Genomic DNA, 20745 nt, shown 5'->3' on the forward strand with positions numbered 1-20745 from the left:
CAAATCCTTCAGCATCTAAAATAAGTCTTATAAAGCTTTGTCCTCTGTGTGATTATTCTTTTTTTATTTTTTTCTGTGGACCTTCTTACAATTGTTTCAGCAGTTGTAACCAAGGAGTTGCAGATAGACAGGACCCCTGGAGGTGGGTTGCGGTTCACACAAAGAGATGCACGTACTTGCTGCCATGATTTGGGGAGAAGCAGATTGGTGAAAGGGAAATGTATGAACAGTAAAACATGAAATAAAATCCCAGCTGATAGTTGTGTGGTATCTCCCAGCAGCAAAACCAGTTTAGGCAGGTCTCAAGGGAGTGCAAGAGGAGCAGAAGAGGAGGTAGTGTAATAGACAGTTTTGCATGTAGGACTATGGCAAAACCTGAAGTTTGCTTTTTCTGGGGACAGGAGCCTACCTGCAGAGGATCACTCCGCCCACAGTGCCAAAACAGTTAACAGTCCTTCAGATATATCATCCCTTTCTAGGTTAGGGTGTTTCTGCAGCTCAAACAGTCAAGTGAGAGAAGAGATCATGACACAGACAAGCTTCAAGGGTTCAGCAGTACCAGTGCCCCAAGTGGTGGGGAATCAGTAATTAGGAGACTTCTCCAGGAGGTTCTGCTTTGTGAGTTAGCCTGGGAATCTGCAGTCATACCTTGGTGAAGCTCCCTGTCTGGCTGTTACTTGCCTGATACTTGGCAGGAGTGTTTGCATCCTGTTAGGGCATCCACATTCCCACACATTTGCATTGTACCCTGGGGTTTGATCACTGCAGTCCAGCAATGTTAGGCTGCAGCTCATAGGGTTTGCTGCAGTTTCACAACAGCTTCGTCTGATGCTAAAACTTGTACCTGTCCTTCAAAGATCTTATCTTCCTTGTAATGTAGCTAATCTCTGATCCCTGCAGGAGTTCTGTGTTTCTACTTGGCTATAGAAGAATGGGGAGAAAACAATAAAATAAAAATATTGTCCCTAGAAAAAGAAGAGTAGTGTTTCAGGGGCTCAAATCATTGTTTATTTCAATTTTTTTAAAGGAAGACGAGTCAAGTCAATGCACCATGGGAGGCAATCTGGAAGAAAACAGGTTGAATGGATTTCCATTTAGCTGTGAACAAGTGAGTCACCTGGGTCAGGCCATAGCAGTGCCTTCCAACAGGTGCTCAAGAGGCCCTTGAGCTGAATCAGAGGGGGAAACTTGCTTTCTGGTATGCCTGTAGGCCAAGAATGCAGTTTTCTTGGAGAGTGGCTGCATTGGTCGGGCCTGCCCCCAAGTACAGCATCTAAAACCAAGCTTCAGGATGCACTTCAGTCAAAGCTGGAGTGTTCTCTGGAAGGAATAATAAAATAATTTAGGTTGGGAAAGACCTTCAAAATTATAAAGTCCAACCATCAGCCCTACACTCCCATGACCATTAAACCACCTCCCGAAGCATCATGTCTACCCTTTTTTTGAACATCTCCAATGACTGTGACTCCACAACCTCCCTGGTCAGTCTCACCACTCTTTCAGTGAATAAATTTTTCTTATTATCTAATCTGAGTCTCCCCTGGCAGACCTTGGCCCCATTTCCTCTTGTCCTATCACTGGTCACCAGGGAGATGAGGCCAACACCCACCTCACTATAACCTCTTTCCAATAGCTATAGAAAGCAATGAGGTCTCCCTTCAGCCTCCTCTTCTCCAGGCTGAACAGCCCCAGCTCCCTCAGGCTCTTCTCATAAGACCTGTTCTCCAGCTTATTTGCCCTTCTCTGCACCCTTTCCAGCACCTCAATGTCCTTCCCATACTGCAGTGCCCAGAACTGCACACAGTGCTCAAGGTGCAGCCTCAGCTGCTGGTCACACTATTCCTGATGCAGGCCAGGATGCTGTTGGCCTTCTTGGCCACCTGGGCACACTGCTGGCTCATGTTCAGCCAGCTGTCAATCAGCACCCCCAGGTCCCTCTCTGCTGGGCAGCCACTCCTCCCCAGGCCTGTAGCATTACGTGGGGTTGTTGTGGCCAAAGTGCAGGACCCAACATTTGGCCTTATTGAAACTCATGCCATTGGCCTTGGCCCGTCGATTAAGCCTGCCCAGATCCCTCTGCAGAGCCTTCCTGCCCTCAGGCAGATCAACACTCTCACTGAACTTAGTGTCATCTGCAAAGTTACTGAAGGTGCACTCTATCCCTTCGCCCAAATCATCACTAAAGATGTTGCACAGGAGCAGCCCCAGTACAGAGCCCTGGGGTCACTACTTGTGACCAGCCCACAACTGGATTGAATTCCACTGAAAACAACTCTTTGGACCCGGCCATCCAAACAGTTTTTTATCTAGCAAAGTGTGTGCACATCCAAGCCACGAGCAGCCAGCTTCACTGGAAGAATGCTGTGGGAAACCTTGTCAAAGGCCTTGCTAAAGTCAAGGTAGACAACAACCACAACTTTGCTCATCCAATAAGCAGGTCACCCTGTCACAGAAGGAGGTGAGATTAATCAAACAGGATCTGCCCTTCATGAACCCATGCTGACTGGGCCTGATGACCTGGTGGTTCTACATGTACAGCATGATGATGCTCAGGATGATCTGCTCCATCAGCTTCCCAGGTACTGAAGTCAGACTAACAGGCCTGTCATTTCCTGCATCATTCTTCCGTCCTTTTTTTGTATATGGAGGTTACACTGGCTTATTTCCAATCCCCTGGTACTTCTCCAGTCAGCCAGGACTGCTAATAAGTGTGTGCATCTATGTGGTGTAGCAGGTCACTGACCATGTCCTCTTGAATTGTGGTGGTATCATTCTGCTCCTGGTCCCTGTCCCCTAGTTTAGGGAGTTGGATTACCTTAATGTAACTGGTTCTCTTACTGAAGACTGAGGCAAAGAAGTCTTCAAGCACCACAGCCTTTTCCTCATCTTTTGTCACCTTGTTTCCTCCTGCATCTAATGCAGAGAATGGAGGGTCTCCCTGGTCTTTCTTCTTTTAATATATTTATAGAAACTTCTTGTTAACATTTACCATAGAGGCCAGATTAACTTCTAGCTGGGCTTTGGGCCTTCTAATTCCCTCCTTGCAAAGCCTCACAGCATTTTTGTAGTCCTCATGAGTGGCCTGCCCCTTCCTCCAAAGGCCATAGATTCTGTTTTTCTCCCTGAGCAGTAGCTGAAGCTCCCTGTTCAGCCAGGCTGGTCTTCTATGCTATTGGCTTGCCTTAGAGCACGTGGGAATGCCCTGCTCCTGCACCTTCAAGACTTCCTCCTTGAAGACCATCTAACCTTCCTGCACTCCTATACTCTTCAGAGCAGATTCCTAAGGGATTCTGGCAATCAGGCTACTGAACAAGTTAAAGTTTGCCCTTGGATGTCAAGGGTGGCAGTTTTGCTCCCTCCTCCTCCACCTACTCCCTCACCTCCTGGCCCCTCCTGACGTCTTTAAGAATAGAGAACTCTAACAATTCATGGTTGCTGTGCCCAGGGCTGGACACAGGGGATGCATTGAGGTGGAAGAAACCCCTCCCTGTGGTGTGGAGGCAGCAGGCTATGCAGTGCGCCAGCCGCCACTGAGCTCCTGAACACCTGTGGTGGTATTTGGAGCAGTACCAGGCAGGGGTATCTACCACAGTAACTCTACAGCCCTGCTTCTCCACCCCTGCTGTGGCCATAGCACCACAGGATCCTGCCCCTGCAGGCTAACTGCAGCGAACTGGGCACACTGCTGCTCCCCAAAATGTTTGGAGACCAGCAGGGTGAGGGCTTCTTTGTTTCTGCTGTGAGCCACAGCTGCTTCCCCACAGCCTCAGCACGCAGGTGTCTGAACCTACAGACTTCAGCTCTCTGCTCTGTGTAGGCACCACGTGAGCTTCTTCTTGGGTAGCATTTGTGTCTTTTTGCCATGTGCTTGCTTTTGCCCATGGCCAGCCCTCTCAGCCTGAGCTAAGCTATGTGAACACTGACTCTCCAAAGGAACACCACTTCCAGCACCATTTCACCATTGTTTTGCAGTGGCAGCAAACACAATCATAAAATCTCTTCAACTACTGCATGTTGTGTGGTACTGGAAAATACCTTGTTTTGACCAACTAGCTAGAAGGAAAAATCTTTGCTAAGTGTTCTCCAGCAAAATAAGAGCAATTCTCTATTATTCTCACTTCTGTTGTTGATCAGTTATAATAAATGCAGGAGGTCTGTATGTTTAAAAGATGGAAAAGAGCCGTTGTCATCTGAGCCATGTAATGCAATTCAGTGGTTTTTCACTGAGCTCAAAATCTACTCCATAAAGTTTGTGTTTAGTTACCCTAAGAATCTGCTTTTCCTAAAATCTCTTCCAACTGTAATCAAACTGTACTTTGAGTCTTATCTCTTTTTCTCTTCCCTTTCCTTCACCCTTTTATTCAAAGGATGAGAAGAATCAGGTGTTGATCACAAATGCTTGGCTGCAAATGGTGAGTGACCTGTGTCAATAGAGAAAAAAATCCTTTCTAACAATGATCTACTGAATGTGACTTCTTAGCTGAAAAATAAGGTTGTTGTTTTTTAACTTGTCTATAATGTGTAACAAACAAGCATTTTGAGTCCTTTGAAAAATCCTTCTCCTTTGAACCTTGAAACTGAAACGCAAGAGACTACTTGAAATCTTTTGACTCTTCTGAGGGTGAAACCACTTGTGTTGTTAGGCCAGTGGATGTAGGGATCTAGTAACGAGGAGCCCAAATTTATGGTCACACTGTAACAGAAGGGGAGACTTTTCAAGGTGCCCAAGGCCAGTGACAGCAACTTGTCGTGAAGGAGTCAGACACCCAGTAAGATCCAGGCACCCAGCACTCATGGCTTCTGAGAAAATCCCCACCACTGTCTGAAATGGGAAGCCATGGATGCCCTCATGGGCAACACGGCACAAAGATCCCCAGCACTTGCCCCTGAACACAGAAGCCAGGTGGAGACTGCTTAGGCTGGGTGGTGGGGTGGCCAGGGACTGCAAAGTGCCCGTGCTGCACTGCTGCTGGCAGTGCCCAGGCACGTCAGTGGGAACATTGCCGTCCCTCACGCTTTGCAGACTTCTTCCATAAACGTTCCTGCTTCTGCAGCTTGCTCCAGCTGAGAAGTCAGCTGCAGTGGTCATGCAGGATAAGCAAAACTAATCTTCACTGATGGCTTTGGTGGAGAAACTTTCTTGTCAGGTCTGCTGCTAGTCACATACAACGGGAGATATGGTCCTTTCCTATGATATGTAAACTGATCTCCTTAATGGCTTGTGCTCAGTAAAGATGCAGCTCTGGAGGGAAAAGCCTAGACTAGAATGATTGAACTAATTCTGCTTTGACTTTAGCAGCCAAACACTATAATATTTGTGTGTTAATGGGTGCAACTGGACAGGCTGTTTCTTCCTTAGCTATCTTCTGGGATATACAGGAGAAATTAGTTGCTTTCTATTGCAAAAACTAACCCAGATCAACCTATAAGACTACAGGATTGTTAGAACAGTGCCTGTGAGTGTTCTGTCCTTTGCAGAGATGTTCTTCACTTATAGCACTGGTAACTGTTTCCCTTGCAGCCCCCTCATAGAGCTTTGCTGTAAATCATAAGGTTCAGCAAAAAAAGCTGTGCCTGCACCTTTCTTGAATTAACTATTTGTGTTGGGGAGGAGGAAGGGAAATCAGAAACAACTGTTTGGGACCTACAATTCACTTGCCTACCTCTCATAGAAAGATGGTTATTGAAAGAATCACCCAAACTTTGTAACAAATTAAATTATTTCCACCAAAGGGGGATTGTGAGACCATGGTCCACATTCCACCAATGACACCCAAGCCATTCAAACCACCTCGGCTCAGAACCAGCAGGCCTCATGGAGGTGCCTGCTGCCAGTGTTTCTGCCAGCCCACCAGAAGTGGTTTGGGATTCCTGGCTTTGGGCTGCAAGGTGGAGAGGTTAGACACTAAATTAAAATACAGCTCCCACTTTTCAGTTTTCACACTGTAGATTTCTCAGTATATATGCCAACTTTTCTTGATAATTAAAGCTGAACAATTAACTGTTCTCATACTACTGCTATTGCTACTGGGAAAATCCATTCTGTTCCCATAATACTCCAGATAACTTAGAAGACTTTTACCAGCTCATATAATCTGATGTATGTGTTTGCCAACAGTACTGGGTTGATGTTTACTTGTCTTGGGATCAATATGAATACCCAGGGGTGCAGAACTTGCGATTTCCAGCTGACCAGATTTGGGTACCAGACATTCTTCTGTATAACAGGTAAGTGAGATGTGCAGTGGCTGGTGGGAGCCTAGAACCAGAGCATTAGGTGCTGGAAATCAGCCATGTTCCACTAATATTCTGGGGCTTTTGCCACATGGGGATTTGGCTCTTGCTCTTGATACAGTAACAATAAAAACAAAGAAGTACCAGCGAATAGATTTTTTTTTTTTCTGATAGTCAATCTAAATCTTGCTTGCTGCAGTTCTGCAGATGTCTTCTGAACCTTTTCCCAGTGAATGCAGAGAGAAAACAATCCATATTCTCCTTATAGTTAATTAAAATGACTCTGGAAAATTATCACGTGTCTGCCATAGTGTTCCTGCCTTAACCAAACAAACAGATTTTTCTTCTCACTTTCCTCATCATTCACATTTTGTAAATCTGTCCATCATTTCTCTTCCCCTCTGAACATTCTCTAATCTGTCTTTCCTCCTCCAGAGGCAAATCCAGCTCTCTAGTGAACAATTTTGCAGTTTTGAATTGTGTGGAAGATCTCTAGACAGATGTTTCCTTAACACTTTCCAGGAGGAGGGGATTTTGGTTTTGCTCTGATTGACATCTTAGTTTGGGATTTATTTTTTGGTCTATCACAAACCCCAGATGATCTGCCTTTCGGTGACAGTTGTAAGGGTAATACCTTCTAGTCAAACAGATTGAATTTAATTCTGCTGGTTTTCCCTGTTAACCAAGATTCATTTTCCATTCCAAACCCTCTCCACAAGATATTTGAAGGAGGCTCAGAGTGACCTGGACTGTTCAAGTGTTCATTTTTATTTCAGTTTTACTTTATTCCTTGATTCCTTTTCAGAAATCTTTATTCCTTAATGGTCTTTTTATTCCTTTTCAGTCTCTAAAAAGAAGGTGTATAGCCTAGTACATATTACTGTAATATGTTTATAAGAACATGAAGTGGCAAACACTTTCTGAAATTCAGATATATCATCTGCATCCTCTTACTGAGTTAGTAAGAAAATTAGATTGATTTCATGCAGTTGACCTTTGACAAATTTGTGCCAGCTGTTTTCCCTTCATTATCTTTGAAGTTAAGCTGGTATGTCTATAATTTCACCTTTAAAAAAAATAATCAAAATTCTCTTTGATCTTCTCTAATTCACTGAGTCATTCCTTGTTCTCCATGAGTTCTCACAGTTAATCATTAATGCTTCAGAGGATATTTCGGCCAGTCCCTTCAGTTCTCAAGAGTAAATTTCATCAGCCCTGCCAACAGGAATCTGTCTTATCTACACTTCTCTAGCCAGTTCCTCTCCTATTCTGCCCTGGACTCCTGTCACTGTGCGAGGATTAATTGTACTTCACAGTTTGTGAAGAGTGAAGCACAAAGGGTGCAGGATACTGCAGCTCTCTGCACCTTGTTTCCTTTCCTGCCACAGCAAGTAATGGTTCTATCTGGTATTTTGTCTTTTCCTTGTTACCTTGTAATTATAAAAAGATATCTTTCTGCCTTTTATGCCTTTTTATAGTTATCACTCACTCTGCACTTAGCTTTTTCAATTTTATCCTGTTGGTTTTGGGCTAGGGACAATACTGAGGACTCAAACATGAATAAAGAGCGGGTCACAGGAGAGACAAAGGGCCTGAATTTCCAACATCTGCTTGTGAGAGGGGGTGTGCAAGATGGTGTAATCATGCAACACAGACGTGCACGTGGCCATGACAGGCAAGGTTCTGCAGCATCAGACAGGGGAACCTTCCAATAGTTAATGTCTTCCCTAGAGATGCTCTGGAACAAGACCCCAGGCCTACTCCGTACAAGAGTTCTTATCCTTGCCTGGCTCATTATTCACTTTTTCTTTTTTTCCTCAGAGCTGCCAGAATCCCAAATAGATTATCTTTTCTTGGCCCCTTTCACCTGGTTTCTGCTCTCAGAACCTCAATGAATCTCCTCCTACAAGCCCCAAGTATAAAACAACTTCTCCCCAGTGCTTTCTTCCACTGCTTCAAGCAAACCCTTGGTCCCTCTGCATTCTGAGAGACTGCAGAATTGCTTTCTCAGGCCATGTCCTGGTTTGGCCAGGATGAAGCCAATTTTGCTTTTACTGATATTTTTCCTTCAGTGGTCTCTCTTCTAAGCAGCACACTTGCCGAAATTAACAGCAAGTTTTCCAGCCAGAGGAATGTTTATAGTTACTGCAGAGAGATCAAGGACAATTTGCTCTGCTTGTAGAATCTGCTGCTTCAGACACTAAAGAAGCGGAAGGGTCGTATCTATAGCCCTCCCGTAGGGAGGAGTGGACTAGACAGATGTCTGAAATTGGCCAAATGAAATATTCCATCTCATATGCATCATACTCAGTATAAATTCAGGGATCACGGAAGTTAAGTTCTCTTTTGCTTCTTCTTCTGTTCATGGCCAGCATCCAGGGAGCACTCTGTCTATCCATCCCCTTTGATCCCTAGGCCTGTGCTTTCCTGACCCTCCTATCTCTGCCCTCAGCTCCACTCTGCTCTGCTGCTACCCCTGGCAATGCTCCAGAACCTTTGCAGGACTGTCCTGCAGCTCAGGAGAGGGCAGTGGGAGTTGCTGGGCGGAGGGAGGGGGAGATAGAGGTTTTGTACACTCCTGCACATATGTGTACATATTTGTACGTATTGTTTTTTATCATTTGTATTTCATTAAAGTTGTCTAGTTTAGTTTTCCTTTCAGAAGGCTCTCTCCTTATTCTCTCTCTCCTTTCCCTGTCTGGATTGGGAGGAGGAGATGATAGAAAGCTTATTGTTATTAGTTTAATTGTTGGCCCTGCATTAAACTGTGACAGGCCACCATTACTCTTACAACAGATATGTGGGTGCCAGATAACTTAATTTACACTATGAGCTACATGATTCTTACAGCAGTCTCAGAAAAGCCTCAACCTGGTCTGGTCTTTGGATATAGCTACTGTGAAGCTTGTTTCTTTCACTGCTTCAAATCCCTGAAACATCACACAGCTCTGCCTCTTACTTCTTTGAGGATGCAATCCTCAAATCCTTCTTACAGCATCCAATCAACATAGCTGGGTGCAGGCCAACAATGCTTATGAGAAGCCAAGACACTGACTGCTTTACCCAGTTGTAGGACTTTAATTCAGCCAAAATATTATTTTTATGCTGACAGTTACTACATCTTAACTTAAATATGATCTTGGCTTTTACTTTTTTTGTTTGTTTTGGGTTGTTTGTTTCTTTGTTGTTGTTGTTTTGGGTTTTTTGTGATTTTTTTTTAATATTTATACTCCGTTACAGTGCGGATGAAAGATTTGATGCGACATTTCACACAAATGTGCTGGTGAATTACTCTGGATCCTGCCAATATATTCCTCCAGGTAAGGCACAGAGGGCATTTTTTCCTTTAAGTCAATGTGTAGCTTTGAATAAGTACAAGCAGTTTTCCTTCATAAATGAAACCAAGGTATTTAGAAGCACTCTGTGGAAATTTTGCAAGCTTCCATGTAGCCCATCCAAAACTGGCCATGATGGTGGGAGTGAGACCTCCCAGAACTTAAAGGGACAAATGAAGGGAACTCAGCCCTCCTAGAGCAGCAGTGCTTGTGCAGGGACATGGTCTTGCACACAAGGTTATGCCAGAGTGCTCTCAACCTTTGCAGCAGCAGGCAAAGACAGGAATCAAGGATCTCTGTTTTGGAGATTCTATTTTCAAAAGGCATGGATCAAGCACTTACTGCAAAATATCAAACTTTGCTCAGTTAGGGGACTCAGAGCTGGGGTTCACATTAGCTGGTGTTTTACTGCTGTCTTTCACATAGTGCTTCTGAGCTGGCTGGCATGCAATGAACTTGTGAGGGAAGACAAGGCTGCCAAGCCAGAGGTCCACAGGCATGAGGGCTTGCAGGGATGACCCCTGTGCTTTGTCACCAGCTGTCCATGATGCAGGCTGCAGAGTTCATCTCTCTCTCCAAACTTGTTACACTGCCAGTTGTTTGGGGAAGCCCCACAGCTGAAGCTGTGGCCCCAAGAACATTTAGAGCATCCATTAGGTGTTGTATTTACTTTTTCCTTCTCTCAGCTGAATATATATATATAAATGAAATAATTAAATTGCAACAATATACAAGTATTAATCTCCTAAACTTAAGATGTCACATAATAATGGCCTAGATACATCCAGAGTAAAATTCAAGGTCCAGGTTAACATACTGAAGATAAACAATGTATTTTTAAGGGACTGTGGGTCTAATGCAGGGCCTGACACGGAACTCTGTTTAAAGAACTGGTCACAGTACTTGCAGGCACAAGGTGTGGAAGTCTAGGCACTCTATGCTCCTGTCTGGCCTTGTAGCACTGCCTGTGATCTTCCAGGCCAGACAGCATTAGGAGACAGGCTGGACTGCTCCTGGGTGGCCAGTGTCCCAGGCAATCTACCTCAAGGAGGCAGTGGAAGACAGAGGGATGTTAATGTGTGTCTCAGGAAGTGAAGTTATTCCACTCATGGCAGTATCTTCCACCTGCACTTGTTTGGTTACCCCATGACTATGCCACAGAGACTTCTGGGAATAAAAGTTGCTCAAAATCAATTGATCAGACAGATAAAGGTAGAGATGAATTGTACCTTGCACATGCTTGATTCTGGCTGATTTCTGTCTGCAGGCATTTTGAAAAGCACATGTTATATTGATGTCCGCTGGTTCCCCTTTGACGTGCAGAAGTGTGATTTGAAGTTTGGCTCCTGGACTCACAGTGGCTGGTTGATTGACCTGCAGATGCTCGATGCAGATACTTCCAACTACATCTCAAATGGAGAATGGGATTTAGTGGGTAAATAGGCTGGCCTGAAAATTTTCATTATTCTAATTTTCAAAGGCAAACCCTAAATATATAGAAATTGTCAATCCTACTGGGACACGAAACACCAATATTAAAAGCCACTATGTAAGAGGCAGGGAAAAAAAAAAAAGGAAAAAATAGAAAAAGAAAAAACTCACAGATCAGAGACAACCTTTGAGCTGCGTCAATTGAACTGTGTCTGAAAGCAATTGCCTGCAACTGAGTAGGTAAATGAAATCTCCTGTTCCTGCTACATTTGAGCAGTTCATCAGAACTAAACTTGCATATGCCATGGAGGTGCACGGAACAGGACAGTGACATCTACTGTAACATGTCAGCCAAAATTTGATTAGTGTAAAAACAGTATTTCAGCAAAACTGGAATAAGCTTTTATAGAGATAGATCTGTCTCACCCAGAAAACCATCAAAGTGTCTACCAGCTCATAATAACTGCAGATAACTGCTGTTCAATATGTCTCTTTTTCCTTCTGTGCTTTCAAAGATGCCTGTATTTTTAAAAGAGGAATCTATATCCAGAACTACTTATTTGGAATGAGCTCCTAGTGAGTTATTTTGAACTCATTCATGTAGATATAAGTCAGAAGCAATGCTATAGAAATTGATAGACCTTAGACGACCCTAAGCAAAGCTTGCAGAAGGGACATTTCATCTTCTAGTCAGGATATGCAGACAAGGAAATAACTGTCCTTGACCAGCTATGTGCAGTAGTTTTACTATTCAGGGCATCTGAGAATACAGGAAGGAACATAATTGATATTCACTTTCATGAGAAGTTGAAGCACCCCATAGGGAAGTTACCCTAAAGTCTGTCCATTTCAGACCACTTCTGACTTTCCAGTGCTCCTTTTTATTGGTTATTTCAGTCCAATACTTTTGCGTATCTGATGAAGAGACTGACCTGTGGTTTATCTGCCTTCAACCCTGCCCAAGGGTGGATAAAACAGACACTTACCTAGCTCATACAGCAAAAGCATTAAGTAACATCTCAGACAAGCCACAGCAAGATCCTTTATGGGCAATTTGCCATGTTCCTGCCAAAACATACACGTGGTCATATCTTTTGTTATGTGCACAGAAACAAAAAAGAAGTGAGCTATGATGACATAAAAGATACAAGATTCTTCCAACTCCCTTGACATTTCCTGTGCTGCTGCAGTTCTTTCCACACAGCATCTGCAGTCTGCTGCAGCTGGGTCACCATGGCCAACCTTGCAGTACTGAACAACAGTTTTAAGCTTAACTTAAAATCTCTTTTGAAATTTAAGCTATATCCTCTTTGTTTTTCCTGACAAAACAAAGCAAATTATTATGATAATGACAGAAAATAAGAACCTGTGGCACTCGTCACACAGAAAATCTGCTGCATGGGCTATTCAACATGACATCAGCTTTTTGTTTCTGTTCTCTTGATCCAGAAAGACAGAATTCCGATTGTACTGAGTTAAACTTTGGCCACTGCTTGCAAATCTTTCCTTGTTGAGGTGTGATGCTCAGAACTCTTTTGATCTGGCCCAGATGATCTTTCTTGACTAAGCCACATTCTAATGACTCAGAAGGCATAAAAAGAAACCCTAGAAACACAGAAGATGGACTAAGAACAGCAGACATCTTTCACTGTTGCCTCAGATGTTGCTGAAGACACTGGCACACTAAGAGTTTTCTTGGGTCATTTAACCCTGTAGTGTATTTCAGCTTTCAAACAACATTGGACCGAGGCACATTGTCCTTTGTCCCCTTTAATCTGTTCATCCATGTCTGCATCATTGGCCACAAGTGTTTGAAAATGTCTTTTGCCTGGTAACTGATTTGGGGATGTCTTTTCTCCCTTATCAATTGCCACAGGACAATTTGAAGCATTCTTCAACACTCAGCGTGTGAAAGAAGTACCACATATTGGCTCTTAAACCCCTTGTCCCATTCTCAGTGATTACCCGGGGGTTCGACACCTCTCCCCACTGCTCTGATCTCCCTCTCTATAGGTGTCCCAGGAAAGAGGAATGAGATGTACTATGAATGCTGTAAAGAACCATACCCAGATGTCACATATACCATCACCATGCGCCGACGCACTCTCTACTATGGCTTGAACCTACTCATTCCCTGTGTTCTCATATCTGGCTTGGCACTGCTTGTTTTCCTTTTACCAGCTGATTCAGGGGAGAAGATTTCTTTAGGTAAGTGCTAAAGAATGAATTTATTTCATAAACACTTCCTAAAAAATGAGAAATAAATATCTCATGGTGCTTCATGTATAAAGATTTTCCTGAAGGAGCAATAGAAGCACTTGTTTGGTTGTGTAAACCAGGGTAACAGCTTTCTGTATGGCACACGCATATCCTGTGCTAAATACTTCTAAAATCTTTTGGATTTTACCCAGAAGAACTTGTCAGTGGTACAGGCAGCAGTGAGAGTACACTGTCATCCCTGTTGTTCTGTTCTGTTCTGTAGTACGTTTCAATGCATTTCACAGCTGATTAACTCTGTTTTTCAGATAGGACATACTGAGACAGAAAATGTAGGATTGCGAGCAGCAGCAGCTGGTCATTGGATTTTCACTTTCCAAGTTCAGCTCCCAAAACACCAGGCCATGAGTCTCTCAAAAATGCAAATCAATGGCAACCAAGGAAGGGCTAGATGATATTTACTGTTGTATGTCAGTAAAGATAGGAGGGGTGCTTCCAAGAGAAGACAGGAGAAAGCTTAATATACAAAAGACTGGCCCAGGCAAGACCTTAGATAGTTGTACACTATTGTTGTACACAAGTCTAATCAGGGGAGAGAGGATGATCAAAGTAATCAAATGAAGTGCCCTCAGTGTTAACAGAACAATCATGGATCAGAGCATACTCACTGTCTTACAAGAAGTGAAACACAGGCTATGGGGTGTACAATTGCTGTCTATGAAAGCTAGGATGTATGTAAGGAAAAGACCCCACCTGGAGTGCTGTGTTCAGTTCTGGGGTTCCCAGCATAAGAAGGACATGAAGCTGTTTGAGCAAGGCCAGAGCAGGGTCACAAAGATGACTAGAGAACTGGAGCACCTCTCCTATGAAGAGGTGAGAAGGCTGAAACAGTTGGGGCTGTTCAGCCTGGGAAGAGAAGGCTCCAAGGAGACCTTATAATTTCCTTCCAGTACCTGAAATTAAGTAGTTTACCAGTTCTGCAAGCTACATTTCACTTGGCAGGAAAGATTGGTCCATTTTTTTTAGAAGGAGCAAATGTTCTGGTATAATTGAGGAAAGTAAAAAGACAGCAGGAAAAGTTGCATCCAAAAATGCTCTCACTTTGTGGACCTGCTCATCTGCACTGACAGACAGAAAGCCATGGGTTTGGCTTAGCCATAGAACAGGACAAGGTTATATTTAACAGCAAATACATCAGAGGAGCATCTGCAGAGTTTGTGTTCCTCATCCTTCCCCTCCATGTTCACTCCCTCTAGGTATCACAGTCCTGCTTTCCCTGACTGTATTCATGCTGCTTGTGGCTGAGATCATGCCTGCAACTTCTGACTCAGTCCCACTAATAGGTAAGTTGATTTTCTCTACCCTGAGTACAAGGCATGATGGACCTCAAGAATTGTTCAAAGCCTATTTGAGGACTGACTCTTTTTTTGTTACTATAGTTTTGCATTTCAGAATTATCAGGAATAAATCTCTGTCTCGGATTTATTGTTTGCATGTATGAAAAGAGCCTACATGAGGCATACAAAAAAGCTCTGGAAATATCAGATAAGCTGCTAACTGCAACAATGAGTGGCCATGGAATCAAAATACAACATAAAAGTTTGGGTAGGCAAAGCACAAAGCCAACATCACCAATGCACAGGCATGAGTGGGATACCAGAATAGTACTCAGCCCTGGCTCTGGATTAATTCAGTTTGTCCATAAAGTCCCTTGAACAGCTCTCTGGATGAATCTGTGTGCTCAGAGAGCTTTTGAAAGTCTCAGTGCTGCTGGCTGGGGAAAATTCATCTTTCTTCTTCTCCATCTCCCATCATCCCTGCGGTTATGCATCTCTTCCCCATCTTCATCATTTTCTTCCTCTGCTCTACTGCAGCAACTCAAGGTAGTACTGCCAAAATTCAGATACATCACTGGAGCATTTTTACCATTTGCTGAAAACTATGTGACGAATTATCATCTTGGGAACGTGGGCCAGACAGGCATGGTTGCATCCTCTGTTTTACTAGGAACATCCCTCTACCTTCGTCACAGGGGTCCTCAGTTTCTCACCTGTTAACTGGAGAAAACATTATTCCCTGAAGTCATAGCAAGGTAGAGAACATAAACCTGTTCTTGTTCACAAAATAAAGTATGAAAACCAGAGAAAAACTCACAGCCTGTTCAAATATCATCTCCTGAACTAACGTAAATCTTTGCATTCAAATAATGACTAAAGTACATTCCAGGAAGCAGAAATAAAATTTCAGCAATACATCTATGTACTAATGGAAGCTGTATCTTTCTATTGTATAATTAAAGCCTTGTACAAGTTATGTCATCAATAGGACAAAAAAGCATTTACTCAAACAACCTCATTATGTAACTTCAAGGATTAAAACCTCAGACTGAATTATGGGGAATGAGGGAGACTATGTAACAGCAAGGGCAACAGCACCCATAGGCAAGAGTTTCTGAAAGCCTCCAAGTAACTCGGACTTCCTATTGAAAGTCAACAAGACTCTTGCCTCTGAGTCCCACAGGAACTTCCAAAAAACTAACAGAACTTATCTCTGAACACATACCTAGGGCTCCACAGAGGCAGATATAATTTTGAAAGAAACATTTTGTATAGAGATGAGACACAGGCATCTTGGATATATAAGTTTGCTTCATGTAATACATAACAAAATCTGTTTGGAATTAGTAGAGGGATGCACTTGCCTATGCCCAGTCCACTAGCTTTAACTAGATCAGTTTCTACTGATGTAGTCCCCTATCAGAGAAAGTAAGATTTGTACCAAGAAAATTGATGAATAGTTATGTATCATTACAGATCTTGATACTGTAATAACAGATCAATTTCTACTTACCACAGCATAGTTATATGAACATTACATATTGGGAGAGGGTGAGGAGCAGTGATGTTGGTGAACCCTGTTGCATCAAGTTCCCCTTCTCCAGGTGGATGTAGGCTCAACTATTTAGGCTTTTCACCCTTTTTGGATCACAAAGTCAAAGGCAAAATAAAGGACTATCTTTTCACAAATATGCCTCGTTGACAGCATATATTGTTGCAAGTGTTTTCCTAATGCCTGAGTAATTAGAGCGTATCAAATGCATTAGAAATACACCTCTCAAAGTTGTCATGTAGGTCAAACACAGTCTGTTTCTTTCATCTGCTCATTAGAAAAAATTTAAATTGTGAAACACTGTAAAAGAATAATCCTTGCACATGGATGCTTTTTAACACCCTGGAGACTGACTTCAAGTATCCAGATGTGGGATATCTAAAACAACTCTGTGGCTACTGTCATCTGATGCTTCCCTGTTACATCCCAAAAGCAAACTGAACCTTGACACAGGGGGATGCACTCGGGCTGCTTGCTCTGAAACTTAACCATTCCTGTGCAATGAAAGATTTTGTTTCATAGGATCACAAGACAGATCAGATTGGAAAGGACCTTGGGAAGTGGAAGACTGTGTGATTAGCCTTTAAAAGATGGTGTAAATTGACATCTACTGATCTCCCACTACTTGCAAATGTTTTCATTGTTTATAGAAAGCAATCATGTTGGTCAGGCATTATTTATCCTTGATAAATGCAGGCTGGCTGTTCCGAGTTCCCACCTTCTCTGTCAAGTGTCCAGAAATGTACCCTGAGGACTCACTTCCCAGTTTAACCAGGGATAAAACTCAGAATGACAGGGCTGTAGTTCTTTGGATTGTCCTTTTTGGAGGTGGGTGCAACATCTGTCTTTCTCCAGTTGTTAGGGATATTAATCCATCTCTGTGGCCTTGCAATGATACCCCCAGACCTGGGCAAGTTCAGATCTCACAATCAATCCCTGAATCCATCTACTGCTGGTTGTTTTCCTCATTTTTTAACCATATCTAAGCATAGAGACAAAAGAGACTTAGATTATGAAAATTGAGGCAAAAAACACACTGCCTTGGCCTTATGTCTGTCCGCTGTCACTAAATCATCCTCCCCATTTATAAGTAAGCCTGTGTTTTCCTTTTTCAGCTTTTTACATTACACTGTATTGCCCTTTCAGCAGATGTCAGGGATATCCAAGTCCCCCGTGACAACCAGGATCTGTGATACACTGGCTTCCTTTAGTTGCTTTAAGAAAGCCCCTTTCCCATATCTGCTGTGTTTGGTTGGTCTACAATACACTCCCATCACAGCATCACTGTTGTTGGCTTCTTCACTGAATCTGACCCACAGTCTCTCAGACTGTTCTCATCAATCCCACAGAGGAGCACTTCACATTGAAGTGGTTCCATGTTGTCTACAATGACTGCTCCCCCTAAACAGCTTGTACCTATGCATCTGAGCATCCCAGTAATGAAAGATGTCCCTCCACATCTCAATTGTACCAGCAATATTATCTTTTGTGTCCATACAGAGTTCCAGTTGCTTCTGCATGTTTCCCAGATTTCATACATCTGCTTGCTCTGCAAGTGAGGCCCTCCACCTTGTTTCACCATTCCTTTCTTGCTCTGGCTACTCAGCACTATTTTGTTTTCAGTCTTGTCCACTGTTTCTCCATTTAAAATTGCATTGTAATGTCTCTTTGACAGTATTCCTACTTTAAAGTCCTGCTCCCAACTCCTTTCTCCGCCCCGAATATACAGGGACTGTTTACTCATTTGGCTTCTGTACCCAACAGCCCTCATTCAGCTAATGAGCAAAGCTGAAATCTGTGGGTTTACGTGATCTTTGGGCTCTGAAAGCCTCACCTTTACTCTAACAGGGTAGCACAGCATAATCTCTTCACAATGATCATTTAAGTGATCCTAAATGGCATATTTTAGTTGATGAACTGGATATACCAGGTCATGATCACAGTTCTTCAGTGTCACCTCTGCTCCAGCTGAAAATCCTCAGGAATAAGTGTGAGGTAGAGGAGGACACTTGGACGGCTTGTTCAATTTTTTGAGAATCAGCACATTTAGTGTCAGGTTACAGGAATAAACAAATCTTCTAAAGCGTGTAGTTTGAGAAAGATGCAAGTAATTTGAAGTAGGAAGATCCATTGCTGGGCTGGAGAAAAGCCGCTGTCACTGGTCTTCATGCATGCAGGAGCAGAGGTGCTCTGAAAGCATGAACCCATGTGCTTTAAAATCTTGCATTATATTTGTAGGTTCTGGGTTTTTAAAAACAAACATGCATCCACACCTACCTGGACCTGGATGAACAATCCCAGCCCTTGTTTATACAAAACTGCTAGCACCTAACATGTGCCTCTTACTTTTATCCACATTCTGACTTCAACTTTAACTACTTGATGTAATAACACAGGAAATTCTTACAGCTGCTGTTCAAACTGTCTTTGTTGAGGGAGCAAAGGAAAACTGATCTCATATGACTCCAAGAAAATAACTAGCTTCTGAAGGCCTGGTAAGTTTGCAAACAAGTGTGGAAATCATACCCTGATTCTTCTTAATTGAGGCCACTCTCCCTTGACCTCAACTTACATTTACAGTAAATGAAGCACCTCTCAACCTAAATAAACACAAGGTAGCAGGTGGGGCAAAACACTTGCCTTCATTTTTACCTGTCTGCAAAGTGGCTCCATTCTTCCTTGGTATGTTGTTTGCATTCTCTCTCTGTTTGTAAAGCTGCCCAGAGCAGACTCCCTTACTCCATATGTGCAACATCATCACATGATGGACTCCCATTTCTATGTAGCCTACTGACTGCTGTGTTAATATACATAAAACCCAACCCAGGTTGTTTTCTCTAAAAATCAAGTGACAAAGCTTGGAAATCAAAGCTAGAAATCAAGAGCAGGCTGTTCATCACCTTTGAACACCAGGACTCTGCTGCTGCCCTACACTGCAGGGTGATGGTTAGAGTTTTCGTTTCCACGGTGACCCAGTGCCTTTCTATGCCAAGAAATATTTCAGCTGGACAGTCTGTGTCACTCTGTTTGCCTCCTGCTCTTACTCGTCTTTCTTTGGGGCTTGCATTCACAGGAGAGTCTCCATTTTTAAAGGAACAAGATATTTTCAAAAAACAGTTTTCAGCAGCATGCATATGTGTGAAGGAAGGCACTGACATCTTTCAAAAGTAGAATCCTGCTCTTCTGCAAACTCATCTGCAATGCCAAAGAAGGAGAAGTCTGAGAACCAGAGCAAAGATGCCTCTGTTTCTGTTTAAAAAATTAACCACCCATGACAAGAGAAACCATCTCAGCAATTTGGATCAAAAGCATTAAAATCCTATGACACCTACAAACACAGCCGTTTGGCCAGGACCCAATACAAGTCAAGTATATGAACAAGGCTTGTTTCATTACAGGGTCCTGGAGGTCCTGGAGGCACTTAAAATCTCTAGAGTGTAGCTTCTAAAAGACTTTCAGACTGTGACTATATGCAGCATCATCTGTGTCCTAAACTTACCCTTCCTAGTATAGCTTAATCATGCCTCATGGGAAGTGTGCCTAGCTGCACTAGTGATTTGACTTACTTTAAATTTCTCTGTTTAAAAATATTTCTATCAAGCATCTATGTAAGTAGGCAGATGGAGTTTGTTACTTGAGAAAGGATATACATAAATGAAGAGGCTTCCATATGAGTTACACACCTGAAATTACTGGTCTGAGTGCACTGGATAAAATCATAAAGCCTGTGTGATACAGCTCAGGTAAAAGACAACAGCTGTTCTTCCTGCTTCTAAAATTGTATGCAGCTATGCACAGATTTGCCTCACACAATAAATGCCAGTAATTTAATGGGGAATTCATGCACCTTCCTGCTAACACCATTGTACCCAGTCTAGTGCATTATGTAAGAAGGGTTATCCATGTCCCACTGCATTGTTTTCTTGGTTCAATGACAAAATTGAAATTAAACAAATACTGTTATTTCAATTATAGCTTGTGTACAAGGTCAGGTCCTGCCCATTTAAACTAAGGTCTTAGATTTTAGATCTTAGATCTGAGAACTCCATTTGAGGCATTTAGATCTAAACTGGAAGGGCTTTTATATTTCTGTGAAGACAGTGTGATCCCTGTGAATAGCACTTGATAATCAAATCTAGTTGTGGTAATAGTTTTATGACCACTTCTGAAGAAACGATGAGTTCCTTCCTTAGGCAATAGTCATATGCCTGAATTCCTTTTTTTAAAGAGTACTCTGCCTCCCTGTGTACCGTCCCTGACCTGCTTCATTAAACTGTGTTTTCCATTTGAAAGCAACCTTGTAATTAAGGCTGGGAAATCATGCATTAAGATGGAACTAAGGAACAAGTTTCCCTAAGTCTTATAACTGTAACTCTTCCCCTTCATGATTATCCTTTGACTAGAGCATCCTTAAGATTACACAGTTGGTGGCCATACTTACCCTCATCAAGTGATACCTGGCAAAGCAGTGACCAGAATCTCATTCATCTTGCACTGCTGTGGGAATATCTTAAAAAAGCAATGTCTCAGCATAAGTTTCTACCTTGGGCTCATAGAGTTAAAAACATTTAATCTCTTAATGTTCGGTTACTACCAAAACCAGCCAGTTTTTCTGAAAGACAGATTAATCCACAGTCCA

At 42.7% G+C, this 20745-nt stretch overlaps 1 protein-coding gene across 1 annotated transcript in view; it reads left to right on the forward strand.

Moving 5' to 3' along the window:
* The window catches only part of LOC127395557 (neuronal acetylcholine receptor subunit alpha-7-like), a 62284-nt gene that overhangs the window by 29995 nt on the left and 11544 nt on the right, over nt 1-20745 (forward strand). The window contains exons 3-8 of the mRNA XM_051642698.1: nt 4368-4412; nt 6119-6228; nt 9475-9554; nt 10837-11004; nt 13014-13208; nt 14474-14560. Coding sequence (XP_051498658.1) covers nt 4368-4412; nt 6119-6228; nt 9475-9554; nt 10837-11004; nt 13014-13208; nt 14474-14560 — 685 coding nt within the window. The remainder of the gene's footprint in view (nt 1-4367; nt 4413-6118; nt 6229-9474; nt 9555-10836; nt 11005-13013; nt 13209-14473; nt 14561-20745) is intronic.

This window comes from Apus apus, chromosome Z (assembly GCF_020740795.1).
Source record: "Apus apus isolate bApuApu2 chromosome Z, bApuApu2.pri.cur, whole genome shotgun sequence".
NCBI classification, from domain to species: Eukaryota; Metazoa; Chordata; class Aves; order Apodiformes; family Apodidae; genus Apus; species Apus apus.